Raw genomic sequence first — 23,598 nt, 5'->3', positions numbered from 1 at the left:
ATGGTGACTGTGGCCAGGTTTCTTTCTAGCTTTGCCTGAGCCAGGAACCTCTGTGGCTATTTCCTCCTAAAGGACAAACTGGGGCTGGAGGGACAAGAACACTAACTGCACCGAAGGGCCTGTCCACTCACCCGCTGGACTGTTGTTTGCCCCTTTTGGCAAGTACAGGCAAAGCCGCTACGAACATTCCCCAACAGTCTGCAGACAAGGACTGGAGATGCAGCCCAAGCACTCAGTAGGGAACCTGTTTGCTGACTGCCTAGGTTCTTCCCCTCTTCCTATTTCTGTCTAAACTGAGCCCCAGCTGTTCCTTTACCTCGTGGGACAACTGAGGGTTCAAGGCTGGGAGCAACCAGGTTGCGTCTGAGCTCCTGGGCCTAACATAGCACAGGTAGTAGGTGCTGAACTTACCAAACATCAGCCCATACCCAGACCTCTGACCCCGAGACCAGAGAGGACAGTATACACTCCCTAGCAGCTGAGCAGTCATCTCTGAGTGTCAGATCACCTCTGAGTGTCAGAGCCCTTCTATCTAAGATGTCCAGCCCAGCTCTGTCAACTTGCCCTCTGGCTTGGAGCTCAGAGATTGGCCCTAGAAAAGACCCAGTGTGTACTGCAGTCCAATTGGGTAATGCAGAAGTTCCCACCCGATACAAGCATCCAGTGCAACCAGCTCCAGTCCCCTGCTGTGCACTTTACCCAACGTCAACTACTAGCCTAGCCCTTGGCCTAGGCCCAGGCCATAGCCACAGACCCAATCCAGCTCCCAGGTTCCTACCCAGGCTTAGCTCCTGCTCAGCTCCCAGCCCTCACACCAGTCCCATGCTTCATTTCCATGTGGATTTTCTGACTGAGGATTTATCAAGGATGGGTAGAGGATGCTTACTTGGGAGCTAGTGGCATCCGTGGAGCTCACCACAAGACAAGTCTACGAGTACAAAACCTTTAGATTAAAGATCAGACAAAGACTGTTCCCCCCCCCCCCATCAATTTCACAAATCGTGGAAGGAGGGAATCTGTCAGGGTCAGCGGAGTCTTTCAGGATCTGCCATCTTCTTGAACCCGAGGCTGATGTCCAGGTCTGGTTGCTGTCAAGGGAAGCTGTGCTGATTGGGTTCAGGCATAGCCAGCCATCAGCCCGCAGTGGTCTCTATGCGGGTCCGAGGTCAAGAGTTCCCTTCTTGAGGATGATGTTTCCATAGAGTGCCATCTCCCTGCAGGAGGGTCAGGGTGCTGAGAGTCCAACTTTGCACTCAGAGAAAACAGATCCCTTTCTGCTTCTATTTCTCCTGCTCAGCAACGTCCAGGGACTCTGACGCCCAAATCCCTCCAGCCTTCACGGGCAAAGCAGAAGTGGGGCAGTTCCCAGGGACCCGAATAAGAGACCTGGCTGCAGCAGACACTCACCCGGTGGCAACAACAGCAAATGCCTTTTTTGCACGTTCATAAAATGCAAATCTCTCTATCTTCCTCAGGGATTTCTGGAAGACAAAATGGCAGTTGGAGGGACCTTGTCCTCTAGGTGGACTCCTGATCTAAGTCCCTATCAGGAGGTAGTCAGGAGGCAGCAGCAGCAATGGAACCCTGGTCTTCTAGGCTCCAATCCTCTGAGGTTCTCCTGATGCAGGGGTTTCAGGGAACCAGAGATAAGGGGCATCTATTAAATCCCTGTCTGAGCCCGTGAAGGGCAAGGTGCCTGTTAGGTATGGACTCAGTTTGGCAAGCCTTTAGATCAGTGATTCTCAACCTTCCTGTCATGGTTTGAATATGCTTGGCCCTGGGAGTGACACTATTAGGAGGGGTGGCCTTGTTGGAGTAGGTGTGTCACTTTGAGCATGGGCTTTAAGACCCTTATCCTAGTTCCCTAGAAGTCAGTCTTCCACTAGCAGCCTTCAGATGAAGATGTAGAACTCTCAGGTCCTCCTGCGCCATGCCTGCTTAGATGCTGCCATGCTCCTGCCTTGATGATACTGGACTGAACTTCTGAACCTGTAAGCCAGCCCCAATTAAACATTGTCCTTATAAGCGTTGTCTTGGTCACGGTGTCTGTTCACAGTAGTAAAACCCTAAGACGCTTCCTAATGTGACTACTCTTTAATTCCTAATGTTGAGGTGGCCCCTAACCATATTATTTCCATTACTATTTTATAACTGTAATTTTGTACTGTTACAAATTATCACATAAGTATCTGTATTTTTGTCTTTGGGGGTTGCGACCCACAAGTTGAGAACCATTTCTCTAGACCGTTTAAACTGCCTTGGAAGTCTCCTGCCTAGGACAAAAGTACTCAAGGGGACCTGCTCAGACCTAATGTCTCCTTTAGGAAAATAAGTGTGTCCCATGCCAGGCAGGGATGTGGGCTGTATGACAAGCAGACCTTAGCAAGAGTGAGGTGGCAAAGGTCTAGGGTGAAGGTGCATATGTATAGGAGGTTAGAGAGGACCCCAATATGGAGCCCACAATCCTTGGACCAACTCCCAAGGCAGATAGGTCAGGATTCTGGGAGAAAGAGGCTTGGGAAGAGAAGAAGGTGGCCACAGGGCTCAGACACACCTCTTCCCTGTTCACTCTCATGATTCACCCTCTCAGAGCTGAGCTGCCAGGAGACAGAGGGTCCCATGGTTGGGGGTGCACTCACCTTACAGTCAGCTTTGAGGAGAAGGGATTCATAATGGTCCCATATCGGGGTCTGCAGGCCCTTCTCCCTGTCACTGGGCACTAGGTCCATGACAGCAGCCTAGGGGAGACAGGGGTCAGCTCTGCAGCCTCAGACACCTCCCTGGCTCCTCTGAGGGTTGGGGCCTTTTTGGGAAATACAGCCATATGAAGTCTAGCAAAGAGGAAACTGAGGCCCAGACCGGTAGCACAGCCTTTGGTCCTCACCGGGCTTTCCACATAGGTGTCCAGGGGCAGGAGCTTCAGCACAGCCTCCAGGAGCTGTGGGATGTCCAGGCCTAGGAAGGCAGAGCCGGGTTCAGGGTACTGCTCTTACCATGACCTGTAACCCCATCCATCTAAAACTTTCCTTTTTGGACCACAAAATTTAAGCAACCAGCCAACAGGAATGAGGGGCCAGGACAGAGAGGCCACAGAACGAGTACTGTTTCCACCCTAGCCCTCTGGTGCTCACCGTCTGCTCGGATCTCTATAGGCCCACACTGGCAGATGGAGGACGTAGGGAAGTTCGCATCTGCAAGGACTGAAAAGACAGAAAGGGGAAAGATGGGCTCGAATCAGTGCAGTTCTCCCTCTCAGATGGTCACCTCACATAGCCACACATATCTCAAAGCCACACATCCCTGTGTATCAGCACAGCCCACCATCTGGGATGTCCACATGCCAGGCCAGTATATTTCTCTCACTCCAGAAGGATTAAAAACAGGAAACTGTGAATGAAACCAGTGTCTGGGAGGAGTAACCAATCAATAGTTACACTCCAGTCTTTGTGCTGTCCCCACCTTGCCTTAGGGCACCAGGCCAGGGATCAAGAAACCCGCAGACCTGAGGGAGGAGGGCATAGCCTGGGAGACCACGTGGGAGGTCTGGAACCCCCCCCCCCGCGTCCCCCCGCCCCCGCCCGCCTCACCCCGCCTCCCCTGCTGAACTTGTAACCTGGTTTGCCCTTTTCACAGTTCTATGGCCTGGTCCAATCAGCAGGCCTCAGCTCAGCTCTTTCCTCGAGCAGTTGGATAGCTTCCTGCTCCGAAGGGCAAGATGACTGCAACATTGTCCCCAGCTTTTCCTGACCGCTGCCGGTCAAGGGCTCCTGCGTGAATCGCATCTCAGAGGGCTGCACTGCCAACTCTCTACATGCTCACCAATCTCGTCTCCGTGCCCCATCCGCGCAAGCGCGAACAACAGCTCAGGAGACAGCACCGTCGGGATGCCCTTGAGCACAACCATGGCCGCAGAATCGGTGGAGCACCGAGCCGTCAGCGGGGCGGTGCCACATGGATGGGGGCCGGGCCAGAGGAGCCGCCCAACAGCTGGATAACTAACTACCAGTGTGAGTTGGCCCTTGCCTCTAGGATGACGTGCAAAACTCTGTGAGGCCAGGCAGATTGGGAGAGAGTTCAGAAAATAAATTTGTGTGGGAAGCAGAAAAGTGCCTGAGAAGCACCCGCGAAAACAGGTCAGGCACAGCCTTGGTACTAGGATCTCTGGTGCCTAGTCCAGATGGCTCTGCTATGGCTACTGTTGCCCAACTTGGTGGCAGTGATGGATAAAGTGTGAGAGGTAAGGGGAGCATTTTCTGCTTCACTGTGTGAGTGGCTTCCAGGGATTAGGACTAGTCCAGGAGGCAAGCCAGTATAGAGGCAAACCGAATCAAAAAACCCAGATTGTAGGGGTCAGAGACGAAACAGCACCCCCCCCCACAACCCAGGGCCTTGCGCTTGCTAGGCAAGCCCTCTACCACTGACCTAAATCCCCAACCCTCCAAACAGTTTTAAGTAGCCGAGAGCTTCACCATGGTGTGGGAGAGCTTCTTCTTAGGGCAGTTTGCATACACCAAATGTTCTTGAACTCTCTATAGCCAGGAGCCAGCAAAAGCTGACGGCTGTGGGTGGGTTCCTCTCCTGCTAGGGCACAGCTAGCACACACAGGTCTGGGTGTGCAGTGCTTGACCCAGGGTTGAGTCAAAATCTGCCACGAGACATATTTAACAGTGTTCCACTTTTCAGAATCAAATGATTGAGATATGTGCAGTGAACACATAAAAATTAAACCAATGAGGGGCTGGAAGATGGCTCAGTGGGTGACCTTCCCAGGACTTGGGGTTGATGGCTAACAACAATCTGTAACTTCAGTTCCAAGGGATTCACAGCTCTTTTCTGGCCTCTCAGGCACCAGGCACACATGTGGTACACAGGGACGAATGAGGAAACGGCATTTTTTTAAAAAGCCTATTTTAAGAGAACAAAATAAAACAACCAACCAATGATTGGAAGATGTCAGTTTCAAGGTTTCCCCTATGGGGTGGCTGCCTCCTTTGCTTGTTTATTCTACGCGGTGTGTCCATCAATGGCTAACACATACTTCCTTGTGTGCCCAGCTTTAATAAGTGAACACTGGGGCCGGAGAGATGGCTCAATGGCTAAGAGCACTAGCTGCTCTTTCAAGGGACCCAGGTTTGATCCCTATCACCCAAGTGGTGGCTCGCAACTGTCTATAACTATAGTCTGAGGGAATCCAATGCTCACTTCTAGGGGAAAGCGGGCTTTACCAGAAGAAAGGCCCTGAGGCTCCTAGAATAGGAGCTTTGGTTGGGTGATAGTTATCTGGAAGGTGGGAACAGGGCTGCTTACACTCAGGAGTTCAAGACAAATACATATTGAGCATCTATTGAGATGAGTTCAAAAGTAAGTATCTTTCAACACAGCTACTACAGCACGAATGAACTCAGAGGATATCTGTCTATGCTTAGGCTTCTGACATGCTACAACTCAATGGCTTAACTTCTCACAGTTCTGGGGCAGGAAGTCGAAGCAAGGTAGATCTGCTGTCTGGTGGAGACAGGCATCCTGGCCCTTCCTCATGCCTTCTCATTCCATCTCCATAGGAAAAGGGCTGCAGGAGTTCCCTCTGGGCCTCACAAATCCACTCATGAGTCCCACCCGACTTTTAGCACTTTAAGACCACCAACCTGGGGTTAGATTTTGACATAGGTGCATGGAGGGGGCAGGAGGATACTGTGCATTGCATTGTACAAGGGTCATAACAAACACAACATAACAGTTATTCTAATTCCACTCAAGAGGTACCAGGAGCCATCCCATTCTCATAGAAAGTAAAAGGGTTAGTGCCAGAGGCTGTGAAGTGTGGTCAGGAATCAGGGTTTAACGGGGACAGTTTTAGCTTGTGAAGATGAAGGTCTGGAGACCAGAGTCCTGGAGCCTGATGGTGAGGATGGACTCACATTGATGTGAGAGTGTTGATACTTTATATGGTTAAGATGGTGAAGTTAAGGGGCTTGAGAGATGGCTCAGCGGTTAAGACTACTAATTGCTCTTCCAGAGGTCCTGAGTTCAATTCCCAGCAACCACATGGTGGCTCATAACCATCTGTAATGACATCATCTGATGCCCTCTCCTGGTGTGTCTGAAGACAGCTACAGTGTACAGTATATAGTGTACATAAGACAAATAAATAATTCTTTTTAAAAAAGATGGTGAAGTTAAAAACACACGAACAGTCATGGTGTGGTAGCATATATATACCTTTAATCCCAATACTTGGGAAGCAGAGGCTGGTTGATCTCTGTGAATTCAAGGTCAACCTGGTCTATACAGTAACTTCCAGGCAGCCAGGGATACACAGCAAAACCCTACCCATAAGAAAATCATAGCAATAATAATTAAAAAAACATATTGACCCTCTAGAGAGACAACTACAGGCGAGTCGAAACTAAACTGAAGGAGTTACTTTCATTGAATTCTCGTGCTTGGAATCAGCAGGCAGGGCCACTTCCCTCTTGAAGCTCACATCCTGGGCTATGCACTGCAGATAGTGCACAGGGGAGTGGCTGGCCCAAGCGTGCCCTGCCTTTAGAGTGAAGTTAAACAAATCAAGACACCCTGAAAGCTTCCCAGATTTCTGATTTAGAAGACTGTGAGAGACCGACTTCCAACAACTGGTGAAGGCTGCAGGCCACACCAGGAGTACCCAAGCTGTGGCCACAGCCCTGAAGCCTTCGGTAGGAGCTGTGGCAGACACTACTACCCTCTGACAGGCTGAGCTTTCCTCTCCAGGGTGGAGAAAGGTATGGCTGCCAGCTCTCAGTGGTCTTTGAAGTTGGCCTTCCTTTTCTCCACAAAGGCAGACATCCCTTCTCTCCGGTCATCCTGGCAGGAAAGGAAGAAGAGAGGTGAAGTTTGAACCTTCCTAGAGGCCCTCTGTTGACTGCCTGCGTCTCCAAGGTGCTCTTATGTCTCCCTCTTCGCCTGCTTTCTGAGCTCATCAACAAGACGGTGATTCTGCAGTGGGCCCATGGAAGATGGGATTCTCCACAAACAGTCAATCAGGCGCGATAACACGAGTACCAGAAACTCATGCTCACAGCACCTACAGATCTGGTAGGGTCTGAGTTGGGAATCTCTCACAGAGCAGTAGGGCAGCAACAGAAACCTGCTTTACACCTGCCCCTTCCTTAGCCTGTAAACACACTACGTGCAAACATCTTCACTTCTTCCTTAGAGGTTCAAACCATTTGAAATATTTTTATTTTTAAGTGTGTGTGTGTGTGTGTGTGTGTGTGTGTGTGTGTGTGTGTGTGTGTGTGTGTGTATAGCACAGAGATCATTAGTGAGGTACCAGATGATTGTGGGTGCTGGGAAGTGAACTCAGGTCCTTTGGATATATGCTGGATATATGGTATATGCTAAGCCATCTCTCCAGCTCCTTAAATGTTTCTTTTATAAAACACTGAGCACTGGGCAATGGTACAATGGTCAGTGGTAATGCATCTGACTGACGATCAGAATATTCTTTAAAACGCCTAGATGTGAGCTTCTGGTAAGAGGCGAATTGTACTCAAGCATGGTGGCACACTCATTTGATCTCAGCACTCAGGAGGCTGGGGCTGACAGATCTCTATGAATTTGAGGCCAGCCTAGTCTACATAGTGAGTTCCAGACCAGCTAGGGCTATATAATGAGATTGTCTCAAACAAACAAATAAAGTAAAATTTAAGAATTAGGTGGCGGTGGTTGGAGATGGCTCAGCAGCCAAAAGCGCTTGCTACTCTTGAATAGGATCTGGGTTTGGCTTCCAACACTTAAATGGTGGCTTACATAACAGTCTGTAACTTCAGTTCCAAGGTACTCTGCACCCTTTTCTGGACTCTGCAGGCACCGACATACATACAGTGTATTTACATACATGCAGGCAACACGTATGCATACGAGATAAATACTATTTAGAGACAGTTTCTCTGAGTTGCACAGGCTGGTTTCAAACGCTTGGGCTCAAGCAATTATCCTGGGCCCAGGCTCCAAAGTTCTGGGACTACTGTGGCCAGCTATAAATCCACTTTAAACACAGGAGCTGGTGCTGAGTGGTGTAATTCACAGGGCCTTTTTGCAGTAAGAGAGTCCCAGCAGCATCTGCGATGGGCATAGACTTGAATCTTAAGCAGAATGTGTTTTACTCACAGTGGCAAAGGTGGAATAGAAGAGCTTCTTCTCCAGCTTATTTCCTTCTGTTAATGTCATTTCAAAGGCTGAAAAAGAAACCCTGGGGTCACCAACCGAAGTGCCAAACGTGAGGTACTCATGAGAACTGACTGTGACCTACAGAAAGGGCTGCAGGCTTGGCATGCCAGACTGATCCAGCTCTCCCCACTTCTCAAGGGTATGACCTATTTTGTTATAGCCATTAGACTATCAGGTTCTCCAAGGCCTCCCAAACACCTTAGTAGTAGTCCAGGGACCTGAGAAAAGCACCAGAACTGAACAAAGGATGAATAGCAGAATCTGTTGAGCTACGAGGACCTGGGGTAGCTGGTAAAACTACACACAGAAACAGAGAAAAGGATGAGCAGACGAGGATGCTGAGCAGTGGGACAGCACTGCTGGGCTCTTCTTTCCCAGGGGAGAACACCGTCCGTAGAGCCCTGCTGTGGAGGACCTACGCCTGCCACTGTAACCTTGCCAGCAGCCTTAGTTGCTTCCCGTGTTTCCCACAAAAAGCTGGTTCATTAAACACATCTGATCGTGGCCAGCAGCAACCCTGAAAGACTGGTGTGCCCTCTGGAGGTAGCAACAACTTTTCTGGGTCACATTTTTTTTTCCCCTCAAGATGACTCTACATGTAATATTGAGCAGAAACAAAGTGCCATTCCAAATGCTGAGATAAACTATTACAGAGACTCCATTCCTGGGACTGGAGAGACGATTCAGTAGCTAAGAACATTTGTGCTCTCTCAAAGAACCCGGGCTTCTTCCACAGAGAGGTTTACACCTGTCCAAAGCCCATCAATACACCACGCACACATGTGATGTACAGATACATAGTGGCCAAACACACACATAAAAATAAAAAATTTGAAACAACCACAAAAACTCCATTCAGGAGGCATCCCACAAACCCTTGTAACTCCAGCCCTGAGAGATCTGCTGGCCTCTGCTGGCCTCCACACATGAAAAGGCACACATACCCACATACATATACACATGCGTATAAATTCACATACATGTTATTAAATGGCATAACTATACTAAGGAAAGACCCAAGCTGGATGTGGTGATACATGACTACAATCCTAGTGACTGAGGCAGGTGGATCCAGAGTTGGAGGGCAGCTTTAGTTATATAGAGAGAGACCCTGTCTCAAAATCCAAACAGCAGGATCAGCCAGGTGGCTCAATGGAAAAAGACCCATGTCGTCTGGCCTAACAACAACTGGGATTCAATCTCTGGAACCCCTATGGTGAAGGAGACAACTGACTCCTCAAATCACTCTCTGACGTCCACATGTGCACCATGGGGTACCCCCTCAATAAGTTAAAATGTCAAATAAAGAAATCACTAAATGAATACATTTAAAGAGAAGGAGAAAGAAAAGGTTGAGGCAGCTCTGAGGAAAGCAAGTCAGCCGAGCCTCCTGAGGTGAGAGAACCAATGGAAACCTTCATATGAGCTATGCTACTGCAGGCCCCAGGCTACAGCCCTCTTGTATAACCAGAACATGGGCTTGGAAGGGAACCATTCCAGATCCCCAGAGACAGTTTTCCCAGGAGCCACAGACCACTGACTTCAAGGACTGTGGCTACATTCTTCATCTTCCCCGTGCCCGATACTACAGTGCCATTATGTTTCAGGCCTGGCCTGGTCTTGGCTCCAGGTATAAAGAGACACTCAGAATATCTTATCAGACCTCTGATGGACCAAAACCTGGAAGAACACTTTGGCAAACTGCAATCCTGGGACAAGGTGGGGTAGTTTGGAACCCTGTAACTTCACCTATGCAGTCCTGTGGATTCTTCCCAGCAGACTCCTACCTGCATTCACAGATTCTTTCGCCATGGCTACTATGATCTTGGAATTGTTGGCAATCTTTTCTGCACATTGGATGGCCTCTTCAACCAGTGTTTCAACGGGAAAAATCTTGCTTACAAGACCTAAAACATGAAAAGTCTGAATAGCATGCATTGTCCACTTCCTCTAGAACCCAGTGACAATGAGAGACCAGTTCTCTGGGTCCTAAACAAGGGAAGGCTGTCCCCAGCAGTGGGTGACTCTGTGCTCTCCACTGCCAGGCTCTAGTCACTCGTCTCTTAAGTTGCACTGCCCATGCTGTCTACAGGATCAAATGGAACAGAGGACTTTGGTCACTGCACTGCAAGGGCAGGGAAAGGGCTGGCCTTCAAGAGCCTTTAAAGGGTACTGGGAAGAGATGCTGTTATTATTTCTAACCCGAACATATGTTGCCACTCTCTTGTGCACAACATATTTCAAGATATGAAACCAAAGACAGAATCTTAGGGCCCCAACGTCAGCTACCCAAGGGAACACCTGAAGAGGCCTAACTCTTCCCCAGAGCATAACATCAAATACCCCACCTGCTTGCTTGGCATCCTGTGCTGAAATTCGGTCACCAGTGAGGACCATCTCCATTGCTAGTGATTTGCCGACTGCTCGGGTGAGTCTCTGAGTGCCCCCTGCACCTACAGGGAGAGATTTGTGGTCTCAGCTGGCCCTTTGTCAGGGCCTGGTTGCAGCTCTCTGATAGAAGAGGCCTGCATGAGGCCAAGGCTTCCCTCTCAGCATTAAAATGGAAGAAAGAAAAATCAAGTTGGTTCCTTTCCCACCATTCTGGAAGGTTCCTGAGAGCCCATACTGGATTGAATCCCAGCCTGGTCTGCCTGCACAAATATACTCAGCTCACTGCCCAGAATCTCAGAACAAGCCAGGTCAACCCTCAGAGCAGAAGAGGCCTCCTCTGAGGGTGGTCTCTTCCCTGAGGGTTCAAGTCTTTTCTCTGAGTGTTCATCTCCTCCTGCCAGGTCTAACACGTGGCCCCTGGAGGGCAATGCTATTTCTTCCTCAATATCTCAGGGCTCTCCCAGGCAGCAGGAGTTAGAATTCCCCAGTCTGCTGTGCTGAACTCAGGCTACCTGACCTGCTGTGCCACTGGCATAGGAGTGGACAGAGCTAGACTCACATGGGACAGAGTTTTTGTTGTAACCCAAGTCCGCTCGTCTTTCTGCCACACAAAGCTCTTAAAGGTATGTGAATCATTGTCAGGAAAGAACCACTGTGGCTCAGGCCGGTAAACTCTGTGTGTCTATTGTTGAATTTAGGATCTGTCTATCCATAAAAGATGGACATGTCTTGAGGCTCCCAGGCTGTGCTGAGCTTCATGTGTTTCAGGTGTTGGTTGGTGGAGAGAAAACCGAGCAGACAAGTCATGCATCTGTGACTGGATGCAAGCCATGAGGCTGAGACCCAGGCTTGTCCTGTTACAGCTCACACATTCTCACCTGGGATGGTCCCCAGGAGGATTTCTGGCTGTCCAAACTGGGCTTTCTCACCAGCATAGATGATATCGCACATCATGGCAAGTTCACAGCCCCCACCAAGCTGGGGAAAAAAAAAGATCAGAAGCAGGTGGATTTTACCAGAGGAGCCCAGGCAGAAAACCACTCTATTTGCTCAAAAACCTTTTCTGAAATCATGAGAGTCAGATAACGGATGTTAAGCTAGCCGAACAGAACTAGATTTAAGTGGTAGGATAGATACAAGGGTAATGTTGCTTAAGAGGGACTCGTAGACTTTTATGCAAAGGGCCAGGCCGTAAATATTTTTGACTTTGTGGTGAAGGCCTGACATAGAGGCTCCAAGTCAGCCACAGAGGGCAAGGGCATGAATCTGAGTGGCTGACCACCCCCACCAGGATGGTTTTTATTCAATAATCAGCATGTATAATAATCACGTGGGCTAAGCTAGCGCTGCACTCCTCGTGAAGCAGGAACCCTAGTGGGCACACGGAGTACTCACAGCCTTCACACAAGTAGTTTAGCCACTGCAGCAATTAAAAAGAAACAGAAAAGCTCATTAACGCATCTGGGAACTAGCCAATGAGGCTCCACCAAGCAAAGCAGATAGCAAAAGACACTATTGACCTTTTAAAGGCACAGGTCCTTCCGCCTTGCACAGGGGGACTGTGGAGGCTGACACTTACAGCATAGCCATTGACAGCCGCGATGACCGGCTTCTTGATCCGGGTGATATGGTCCCAGTGGCTCAGGAACTTGCCTGAGTAACAGTCCTGAAATGTCCGGTTCTGCATTTCCTTGATGTCAGCTCCGGCTACAGGTAGAAGTGAGGTTTCCATGACCACACATTAAAGAACTTCTCAGTCCTGTATTCTACGCTTGAGGCTTGGGAGCACTTCCCTCCACAGTGGGAACAGCTGATACATGGACCAACAGCTCACCAAGAAGGTAATGTTGGGGGCTGTGGCAGGCAATGGATGACCAGTATACCAGTTTAGGCCAGTACTTACTCAACCAGAAAGGAACTGAGCATACCTGAATGTTCAACACACTCCCTGCTTCCACACAGCTTAATTTACATCTTAGTATATCTCAAGGCACCCCTCCCATCACAGAGGAACTGGTCCATTTTGCTGCTTCCCATAGTTCATAGCACCCCCTACTGTCTACAACCATGGCTGCCCAGCATACCTGCAAAGGCCTTCTCCCCACCAGTGAGCACGATGGCGCCCACAGCGGGATCTTCCTCAAAGGTCTCCAGTGCTTGGTTGAGCTCCTCAATCAGTCCATTGCAAAGTGCATTGAGTGCTTTGGGGCGGTTCAACTGGATCAGCCCCACGCTGCTATTCTTTCCTTTCTTTTCCGTGATGATGTACTGAAAGTTAGCACCTAGGGCAAGAGGACAAAGGAGAGTGTCATCATAAAGATATTAAAGGCACCGCAGTGGCTAATCTTGGTTAATTGGGAATCAATTAACACCCAAGCTCCTACCTGTGGAGAATTTTCTTACATGGCTCTTTTGAGGTGAAATGACCCAACCCTAAGTCTGGGCCACACTTTCTGTTGGCAGCCCACATAAAAGGACATGGAAGAAAGAAGGAAGAAGGAGGCTTTTGCTCTTTGACTGCTTGCCCTCACTCTCCATGGCAAGTTCATCTAATCTTGTTTGTTTGTTTGTTTTGTTGTTGTTGTTTTTTGAGACGTTTCTCTGGCTGTCTTGAATTTCACTATGTAAACCAGTCTGGCCTGTACTCAGAGATCTGCCTGCCTCTGCCTCCCAAGTGCTGGGATTAAAAGGATTCCAATATACACCTAAGACCTTCAGCTCGCTAATACTTTTCTGGACTCCCAAACCAGATTGGGCCTGCTGAGACATCTAGTCTCTTGGACTGTTCAACTACTGAATCCTTAGCCTTTCTTTCAGGAAACATCCATTGTTGGACTACTCAGACCACAGCCTATAAGCCACTTTAATATCCCCCCATATATACATACATATATACACACATATATATATACACTCATATATGTGTGTGTGTGTGTGTGTGTGCGGGTGTGTGTATCTGTACCATCCTTATGGCTTCAGCCTGCAGCTCTGGCTAGGATCTATCCAGGCATGGTGGTGGTGGCACATGCCTTTAATCCGAGCACTCAGGAAAACAGACGCAAGTTTATTTTGTGAGTCCAGGCTACCCTGGTCCAGTTCCAGGCCAGAGCTACGTAGTGAGCTACTGTCTCAACAAACAAACAAAAACAACAAAAAGAGAAAACTATAGCACAGAACGTCCACCATCCTTCCATAGGCCAGTACTTTCCAGACCATGCTGGCAGGTGAGAGTCGGACAGAGCCCAGGCCTGCTAAGGCAAGTATGCCTGGTGGGACAGAGGATGGTATAAAGCACCATTTTGTTCTAGATCTGGAGGGCCAAGCAACTCAGACTGGGGGGTGCGGTGGGGGGTGCGGCCCATAGACTGAGGGTGAGGAAGATAAGCCTGAAAGTGAGGGTCTGTGTCCTGGGTGACTCGTTCGGTAGTAACTCAAGTGTAAGGTGCACTACTGAACAGTAGGATGCCTGCCATTCAGGGGAACCAGGACATGACAGCCAGCCCAGGCTGGGATTCAGGGGGAGCCCTTGCCCCAGGGAATGGTCAAGAATTCACCATAACAGTGGAGCACTAGATGACTGCAGGGAAGTCCAGCCAAGGAGTGAGAATGGAGGAACTATTCAGCTGGCTGGGGAGGAAAGTGGGTGTGTCAGTATGGGATACGCTGATTGGATGGTTTGAAGGACATGATCTGGAGAGACTGTGAACACAAGAGAGACTAGACAGGAGGCACTATGGACAAACCTTTCCCAATACTCAGGCTGTCTTGCTTAACCTACTTTCACATTTTCTTAAAGCTACCTACACACATGGGATTTCATAACCAACATGTATGCTCCCAGCTGGCCAAAGATCCTGACACTCATAAAAGTTCGAGAGTTGAGAAGCTGCCACCTACACCCAGGGCCCTCCCATTAGACAGGACTTCTGGGGCCTAGAATCTGGCTGGGTTTGTGAGATTAAGGTCAGATTGAAGGGCGGGGAGGAAGGTAAGGAATTGGGTAGGGGTCAGTCGAGCGGTGGAGTTGGGCGCTCCAAAGGAGGAACTCCAAGCTAGAGTCAGTGGTCACTTGTAGGAAATCTGGGTTTAGTGTGAGGATGCATACTCGAATCCAGGGTACAGATATTTCAGAGTCAAGTGTTTGAGAGTGCATGCCTGTGGAAGTAGGGGTCAGACAAAAGATAAAAGAGTCAGAAGAGAAAGTCCAGGATCAAGTGAGGGTGCGTGCAGGCCTGGGTTTAGGGACCACCCAGAGGTTGTGAGTGGTGAATCCGCCCAACGTGGGTTGACGCACCCCGCCGGTGTCCGCACTCACCCGAGGCGAAGCGCCGGAATTCTGGGCAGCGGACTGGGGACAACAGCGAGTTGCAGGCTCTGGGCAGCAGAGCACGCAGGGCCGCCATGGCGGAGAGACGATTTGTCCCGCCCACAGAATCGCCCCGCCTGCAGAATCGCTCCGCCCCAGATACCAAGCCAGACGGAGACGGAAGCTAAAGGGATGGACCCGTGACCTGGGCGGGGTGATACAGAGGGCGGGGTGGGGCAGCTTAGGGAGGGAGATCAGATCAGAGGTCTTTTAGCAGCGGTTCTTTGAGTAGTCTGTCAATTGCATCACTTAGGTGGTGTGCCCTTGGCGGGTACCCAGTTTATAAAACCAGGCTGGGAGACGTGACTGTGTCCTTTCCCCCGTGATAACCGTGTGCTTTCGGTCTTGACTACTGGAAGGAGCGATTGCAGATAGAGCAATAGAGCATAAAGTGGTAGTCGGTTTTGTTTAGTTTTGTGGCAGGGTTTTAACTACATAGCCCTGGCTGACCCGGAACTCTCCTTATGGGCCAGGCTGTTTCTCGGTCTCACAGAGATCCGTTTGCCTCTGCCTTCCAAGTGCTTGGATTAAAGTCATGTGCTACTATACCCTGTTCCAGAGGCATTCTTTACATGACAACTGACTAGCTTCATAACACCAGGTTAGGCTGTGTTTTTACAAGATCAGAAGATTCCACATAAATTTAAAAGGAAGCCAATGTTTTGTTCACGTAAATTATCTTGAATTATAACTTTAAAGTGTTGAGCAAGTATTATCAGGCCTTTATTTGTATTCTTGCCCTGGTCCTGCAAACACTAGGACAGAATCTACAGACAAAAGCGAACTTGATTACTATTGTGCCAGGAAGCATCTGTGAACCCCAAAAGACCACCAAGGAGCCTTTTCGATGTAATAGCGTTAGGGTCTCTTTATTACAAGCTTGGGCTTGGGCTCTCCTTCAACCCAACCCTGACTCAGCAGGACTGGAAGGGAAGATGGAGCAGCCTTGAACCCTCAGTAGGACAAGGTTTTATAAGAAATAGAAGTAAGTGAGGTGGGTCTATCCTGGCAAGTATCTAACTGAATGTCTATTGTAAGTTGACAGGAGGGTGCTCTGAAGCAAGACTGTATACAATCATGAAAGGTCTGAAAGTACAGGTGAAACTATCAGGCTAATCCTTGATTTACTGTTGCTAAGAAGTAGCTACAGAGTAGCACTGGCCAACTACAAGCCATGGCGTCCTTCCTGCTACGTGGGTGCAACGGGTTCTGCTGTAAGTCAAGTTCTCAGGCTTTTTAAATTTTTTCCTTTTAAGATAGGCCAGTCCCAAGATGGAGTAGGTTTGGCCTCTCACTACTTTAATGAAAACAATCCAAACCAGAATAGAACAGTCAGCAAACTTTATTTCAAGACCAAAGTAGAACATAAACAGGAACAAATCACCAAAAACCTTTGCTCCAGATCTCTGTACTAGCACAGGCTAAGCAAGCATGACAGCAGATCCAGAATGAAATGTCTTGAACACAGTTTATTCAGCAACCCAGGCTGGTGTTGAGGTTAGGTGCTTACTATTCTCTGACTTGAGGGACAAAGGAAGAAACACCTAAAGAGGGAGAATATTGTATTTGTCAGGGTTCTCTGAAAGAATAGGACTGATAGAATATATCACACACACACACACACACACACACACACACACACATGTTTTCTGCTTGTCTGGGATGCTTTAAAAACTGTAAATATTGGGCTAGAAAGATGGCTCAGAGGGTAGGAGCACTGGATGCTCTTCCAGAAATCCTGAGTTCAATCCCTAGAAACCACATGGTATCTTGCAACCATATATAATGAGATCTGGTGTTCACGTGTGTGTGTGTGTGTGTGTGTGTGTGTGTGTGTACACATATGATTAGAGTGGCATACAGATTTTGGCCCAGTTAATCCAATGGTCTCTGTCTCCTGATAGCAAGTTCAAGAATCCAATAGTTCAGTCCATAATGCTGGAGAGCTCAGCTGGTCTTCAGTGTATCTGGAATCCAGAAGAAGTAGGCTGTAATCTCAGTGAGGGAATCTTCACGATTAGGATATACAAACTGGCCAGTGAGAATGAGGGTGAGCAGGCAAAAAGCAAAAGTTTCTTTCTTCTGTGCTCTTTATCTAGGCTACATGAGAGAGTATGGCCAGACATAGGCTGGCTTTCCTATCTCAAATGATCCAGTCAAGAAAAATCCCTCACAGATGTTCCCTGTGATGTAGTCACACTGGCAATTAAGAATACCCCTCATGCTTATATCCAAAATATACAAAGAACTCCAGAAGTTAGACTGCAGGGAGACAAATAACCCTTTTAAAAATGGGGTTCAGAGCTAAACAAAGAATCCACAGCTGAGGAATGCCGAATGGCTGAGAAACACCTAAAGAAATGTTCAACATCTTTAGTCATAAGGGGAATGCAAATCAAAACAACCCTGAGATTTCATCTCACACCAGTGAGAATGGCTAAGATCAAAAACTCAGGTGACAGCAGATGCTGGTGGGGATGTGGAGAAAGAGGAATACTCCTCCATTGTTCGTGGGATTGCAGACTGGTACAACCATTCTGGAAATCAGTCTGGAGGTTCCTCAGAAAATTGGACATTGAACTGCCTGAGGACCCAGCTATACCTCTCTTGGGCATATACTCAAAAGATGCCCCAACATATAACAAAGACACATGCTCCACTATGTTCATAGCAGCCTTATTTATAATAGACAGAATCTGGAAAGAACCCAGATGCCCTTCAATAGAGGAATGGATACAGAAAATGTGGTACATCTACACAATGGAATATTACTCAGCTATCAAAAACAATGATTTTATGAAATTCATAGGTAAATTGATAGAACTGGAAAATATCCTGAGTGAGGTAACCCAATCACAGAAAAACACACATGGTATGCATTCATTGATAAGTGGCTATTAGCCCAAATGCTCCTAATTACCCTAGATGCACAGAACACATGAAACTCAAGAAGGATGACCAAAATGTGAATGCTTTACCCTTCTTTAAAAGGGGAACAAGAATACTTTTGGGAGGGAATAGGGAGGCAAAGTTTAGAACAGAGGCAGAAGGAACACCCATTCAGAGCCTGCCCCACATATGGCCCATACATATACAGCCACCAAACTAGATAAGATGGATGAAGCAAAGAAGTGCAGGCTGACAGGAACCAGGATGTAGATCTCTCCTGAGAGACACAGCCAGAATACAGGAAATACATAGGCGAATGCCAGCAGCAAACCACTGAACTGAGAATGGGACACCCATTGAAGGAATCAGAGAAAGGACTGAAAGAGCTTGAAGGGGCTTGAGACCCCATATGAACAACAATGCCAACCAACCAGAGCTTCCAGGACCAAGCCACTACCCAAAGACTATACATGGACTGACCCTGGGCTCCAACCTCATAGGTAGCAATGAATAGCCTAGTAAAGCACCAGTGGAAGGGGAAGCCCTTGGTCCTGCAAGACTGAACCCCCAGTGAAGGTGCTTTTTGAGGGGAGGGCGGCGGTAATGGGGGAGGATGGGGAGGGGAACATCCATAGAGAAGGGGAGGAGGAGGAGTTAGGGGGATGTTGGCCCGGAAACTGGGAAAGGGAATAACAATCGAAATGTAAATGAGAAATACCCAAGTTAATAAAGATGGAGAAAAAAATTAAAAATAAAAAAGAATAGCCCCCACAACTATCAAGGACTTTAGCAAAATTAAAACCTTCTGTTTCAAAGGAAATCATCAAGTTTGAGACACAAGGCACAAGCAGGATGATAGAAAAATTTCTGCAAGTCTTAGATCTGGTAAAGGTCTGGTGTCAAGAACACAATACAATCTTACAAGGGACTAGGGAAAGATAGCCGAACTGCAAAGAACAAAGGATGAGCACACATCTCTTAACAAAGATGTAATTGTTTGAGGGATATTAAAAGATACTCAATATCACTAGCTTTTAGGGAAATACAAATCAGACCGATTTCAAACTTGTAAGGTTGACTATAAGAAAAAAATTAAAAAGTCAACAGTGGGTGTAGGAAAACATGTAGGAAAGTTGGAGCCTTGGACATTGGTGGTGTTTTGGGAATCATTTTGGATGAGCACTTGGCCATCGGCGAGAGTGGAAGAGAGAGGACGTCAGCAGTGAACAGAAACCGGCTCAGCTTCAGTGCGAGTCAAGTCTGTGCTTGCCTTGTATTTTCCAAAGCCACACGGTGGAGTGGGCAACAAGCAAGATTTCACTGGGAAGCCTGTGTGGCCGCCAGCAGGTCGGCGAGGGCAATGACTCATTGTTTCCGATAACAACTGAAGTCATGCTCGCCAACTCGGGGAACAAGCAGTGCTTTACGCAAGTCACCACATAAATCGATAAATCAGTACCTAATAATTGGTCTTTCCTGCCTTATTCTACTTCAGTGATGGGAGTACAAATTGGTGTGGTCACTTGGCCTTTGTGAGGTGCACGTACATGTTCCTGGAGATTGAACTCTGGCTTTACACTACCTTGCTATAGCCTGCCCTTGTCTCAAAAGTTTAAACAGCAAACCGACTCCTAGGTGAGTACTCAAGAGAAATGAAAACATGAGCCCACAGCGGCTCCTAGGTACATAGCAGCCTTACCCACAAGGACTGAAAAGAGATAGAAATGGCCTAAATGTCCAGCAAACATTCAAACATTCTATATTTGTATAATGGACACCTTAGGGGTTTTTTTTTTTTTGTTTGTTTTTTAAGATGGGGTCTTGTATACAACTCTTGCTGGCCTGGAATCTGGCTAATCTTCGCCTCACAAATTCTAGTATTAAAGGCAATGCCTGGGGCTGGAGAGATGGCTCAGCGGTTAAGAGCACTGACTGCTCTTCCAGAGGTCCTGAGTTCAATTCCCAGCAACCACATGGTGGCTCACAACCATCTGTAATGAGATCCAATGCCCTCTTCTGACATGCAGATATATATGCAGAATACTGTGTATATAATAAATAGATCTTTTTTAAAAAAGGCAATGCCTGGCTAACAGATACCTTTGAATATGTTAGAATGCACTGTGGAGACTGAAGGTGAAGCTCTATGGTAACATTCTCGCCTAGCATGCACAAGGCCTTGAGGACCACCGTAAATATGACGTAGATGATGAAAAGGTGTAAGTACTGACACACACGGCGTGTGGAAAACCTTGAAAGCATGCCTCATCCTATCTAACTCTTTATACGAACCATCCGGAATAGGGTGGTGAACGGGTTTTGAACTCGGTTGTGGTGATGGCTATACTGGCTTGTACGTGTCATGTGGGTATGCAAATCCCATAGTGATAAGGCTATTTCTTTTAAATGAACAAACCCAATTTGGTTTAGTCACATGGGAGATATCACCCGTGACGTCAGACACAGCCCTCCTGCCTTCGAACAAGCATGTTACGGTATTTGCATAGTCTCCAGTGGTCTGTTTATGAGCAGGGCAGCCTTTGAGTCAGACTGGTGCGCTATATCTAGGGGACAAGAAGCACTATTGTCTGCTTGGGGCCAGCTCTGGCCCATTGACAAGGTGGCCCAAGAGGAGATAAGGAGTTGGTGAGGGAGGAGTGAGTCAGACGCAGTGGTCAGGGGAATCTTGTAGCTTTGACTGACCAGCAATTAAGGTTGCTTCTTTATTTATACAGGTTTCACAGAACAAAGACAGGCTAATGATCATCCAGGAAGCATAGATTATTTTTCTCTGGACATGTGCTTGATTTTTTCAATACATGTTCAGGGTTACAAGTTCAGTCACAATGAGAAAGTACAAATAGAAGAGACTTTATTTTTATTATTAGCCCTATAACTCTGATTCAAAGAATCTACAGAACGTCTCCAGTAAAGCAAACATGTTTATTATATGACGGCCTGCTTTTAGGCTGGCAGCATTTACAGGTTTTGTTTTGTTTAAAGCTTTATTTACTTACCATGTATACAGTGTTCTGCCTGCATGTATGCCTGCAGACCAGCAAGGGCACCAGATCTCATTAGAAATGCTTGTGAGCCACCATGTGGTTGCTGGAAATTGAACTCAGGTCCTCTGAAAGAGCAGCCAGTGCTCTTAACCACTGAGCCATCTCTCCAGTCCAATATTTGCAGTTTTTAAAAGCATCCAAGACAGACAGAAAATGCCAGAACTGGTCTTTTTATGAATAGCAAACACTAACAGCTTTTATAGGTAACACTAACTCCTTTTAAGTATCATTTCATCACCTACTCTCTAAAGTAGGAAAAGGTTGTTTTAGTCAACCCATCTTATTGAGTTCTATTCCTCCTGGGGTGTACCATGTACACCTTTCTATAAACTACCTGTTCAGAGAGCTCTATGTATATTATAAAAAGAAGCAAGAATCTATTGCTAATTTTCTTGGCCAGAGTTGTTAACTCTCTCTGTTTACCCTGTGCCAACTGTACTGTTTGAGTTTGCTTAGCGGTGGATACCCCAAGAAGATTCCTGGATTCATGGCCTCCTTCACAAATTCCTAGCTTTTGCTTATCTGAGCTTATCACCATCTCTGAGGCATAAGGACGTCTTCCAGATAGTGGCCAGATAAAGTTACTTCCACAAAAGCAGAAAAAGACTCAGACATGATTTTCTTGGGAAAAGACATGAGTCATAACGCAGAAAGTCCCCAAGAACCCAACACAACAGAGACCAAAACCTAAAAGTGAGAGAGAGACAGAATGACAGCAATCTCAGCATTGGCTCAGCTTTGCCAGAACTGGGTCAAACAGCTGTGCTGGTTCCACGGCTGTTATGGTTTCCACTGGATATAGCTGTTCAAAGCTTTCTGCCCTGCAAGGCTGGAGGCCCAAGGTGTTACTACCAGCCGCTTTGTTCAAAGTTTCCACCACAATTGCCCTTATCTCACAGAAATAGCAGTTGGTAAACGAGATGTACTTAGAGTTTGACAGCAGACTCTGCCTTTCCTCTAGCAGGCTCACAATTGTACAGGAAAGGCCAGGCATGGTGGGGTGCATGGCAATGCCATTAGGGAAATGCAGAAAAAGGATCAGGAGTTCAAGATCAGTCTTGACTAGCAAGTTTCAGGCCAGCCTGGGCTAATTGAGATCCCCATTTTTCATGATCCCTCCCAAACATAAAACCGATTATGTAGAAAAGATGAAAGAGAAACCAGGAAATAGACACGTTAACTGAGACATGGTAACTTATCCAGTCTGTTCTTGAAGGGAAGGGTACTTGGGACCCAGGCTGTTCTCTATTAACAGAATTTTAAAAGGTCTTTAAATGTGTGACATTTTCACACATATAAATGAGGTACCTTGATATTGGTCCCTAACTCCCTTTCTCACTCCCCCAAGCATCTTCAACATATCCCATCCCCCTTCATGGCCTCTCCTCCTTTTTGTACTCCACTGAAACCAGTTAGCGCTGCTTGTTAGAATGTTGATAGATCTTGGCTTGATACTGTGTAGGTCCTCATTGCTGCAGCATGTTCATGAGTACAGTAGCCATGTCATGGCCAGAAGTTCGCATTTCGGGGTTGGGGATTTAGCTCAGTGGTAGAGTGCTTGCCTAGCAAGCACAAGGCCCTGGGTTCGGTCCCCAGCTCTGAAAAAAAAAAAAAAACCCAAAAAAACAGAAGTTCGCATTTCATAGCACTCTTCTTGATCCTCTGGTTGTTACAGTTTTTTCTTTTTCTTTTTTTTCTTTTTTTCAGAGCTGGGGACCGAACCCAGGGCCTTGCGTTTGCTAGGCAAGCGCTCTACCACTGAGCTAAATCCCCAAACCCCGGTTGTTACAGTTTTAAAATTAAAAAAAATATTTATTAGTTTTTAATTTATGTTTGTATATCATGTACGCATGGGTGCCCATAGAGGCTGGAAGGGGGGGTTGGATTCCTGAAGCTAGAGTTACGGTGCTTGTGAAATACCTGATGTGGGTGCTCGATTGGGAATGGAACTCCAGTTCTCTGGAAGAGCAACATGGGATCTCTTCACCCCATGGATCTACACTCGTTTTCTTCCCTCTCATTGAAGGTGGGAGTGGGGAGGTTGATACATGCTTCATTTAATGCTGTACACACAAAGGTCAGCTCTTGTTATGGTTTGAATATGCTTGGCCCAGGGAGTAGCACTATTAGGAGGAGTGGCCTTGTTGGAGTAGGCGTGGCCTTGTTGGAGTAGGTGTGTCACTGTGGGTGTGGGCTTTAATACCCTCAACCTAGATGCCTGGAAGTCAGTTTTTCACTAGCAGCCTTCAGATGAAGATGTAGAACTCTCAGCTCCTCCTATACCATGACTGCCTGGATGCTACCATGCTCCCACCTTGATGATAATGGATTGAACCTCTGAACCTGTAAGCCAGTTCCAACTAAATGTCCTTTATAAGATTATCTTGGTCGGGCTGGAGAGATGGCTCTGTGGTTAAGAGCACTGACTGCCCTACCAGAAGTCCTGAGTTCAAATCTCAGCAACCACATGGTGGTTCACAACCATCTGTAATGGGATCCAATGCCCTCTTCTGGTGTATCTGAAGACAAGATTTGCCTTGGTCATGGTTCACAGCAGTAAAACCCTAACGAACTAAGACAGACTAGTTGTGAGTCTCTGTACCAATTGCTGCCCACTGCAGAAGAAGCATCTCTGGCCACGGTTGAGAACAGCACGAATCAGTGGGTAAAACCAAA

At 47.4% G+C, this 23,598-nt stretch overlaps 2 protein-coding genes across 2 annotated transcripts; both read right to left on the bottom strand.

The window, feature by feature from the left end:
• Positions 1–862: 862 nt before the first annotated feature.
• Positions 863–3,939, bottom strand: Fuom (fucose mutarotase). The gene is made up of 6 exons (XM_032895583.1): positions 3,820–3,939; positions 3,132–3,200; positions 2,885–2,955; positions 2,640–2,738; positions 1,408–1,481; positions 863–1,214 (listed from the first exon to the last, which is right to left on the bottom strand). Exons 1-6 carry the CDS (start codon positions 3,902–3,904, stop codon positions 1,151–1,153), a joined length of 462 nt encoding a protein of 153 aa, XP_032751474.1. The 5' UTR covers positions 3,905–3,939; the 3' UTR covers positions 863–1,150.
• A 2,258-nt stretch (positions 3,940–6,197) lies between these two features.
• Positions 6,198–15,048, bottom strand: Echs1 (enoyl-CoA hydratase, short chain 1). Its single transcript, XM_032892342.1, has 8 exons — positions 14,918–15,048; positions 12,687–12,884; positions 12,182–12,309; positions 11,481–11,580; positions 10,560–10,664; positions 9,999–10,118; positions 8,152–8,219; positions 6,198–6,843 (listed from the first exon to the last, which is right to left on the bottom strand). The coding sequence occupies exons 1-8, from the start codon at positions 15,003–15,005 to the stop codon at positions 6,778–6,780; spliced, it is 873 nt and encodes a 290-aa protein (XP_032748233.1). The 5' UTR covers positions 15,006–15,048; the 3' UTR covers positions 6,198–6,777.
• Between the last annotated feature and the right edge of the window lie 8,550 nt (positions 15,049–23,598).

The sequence above is a fragment of the Rattus rattus genome, chromosome 2 (genome assembly GCF_011064425.1).
Source record: "Rattus rattus isolate New Zealand chromosome 2, Rrattus_CSIRO_v1, whole genome shotgun sequence".
Lineage (NCBI taxonomy): Eukaryota > Metazoa > Chordata > Mammalia > Rodentia > Muridae > Rattus > Rattus rattus.
The sequence above is the reverse complement of the archived record's forward strand: the minus strand, read 5'-3'. Positions and strand labels throughout refer to the sequence as shown.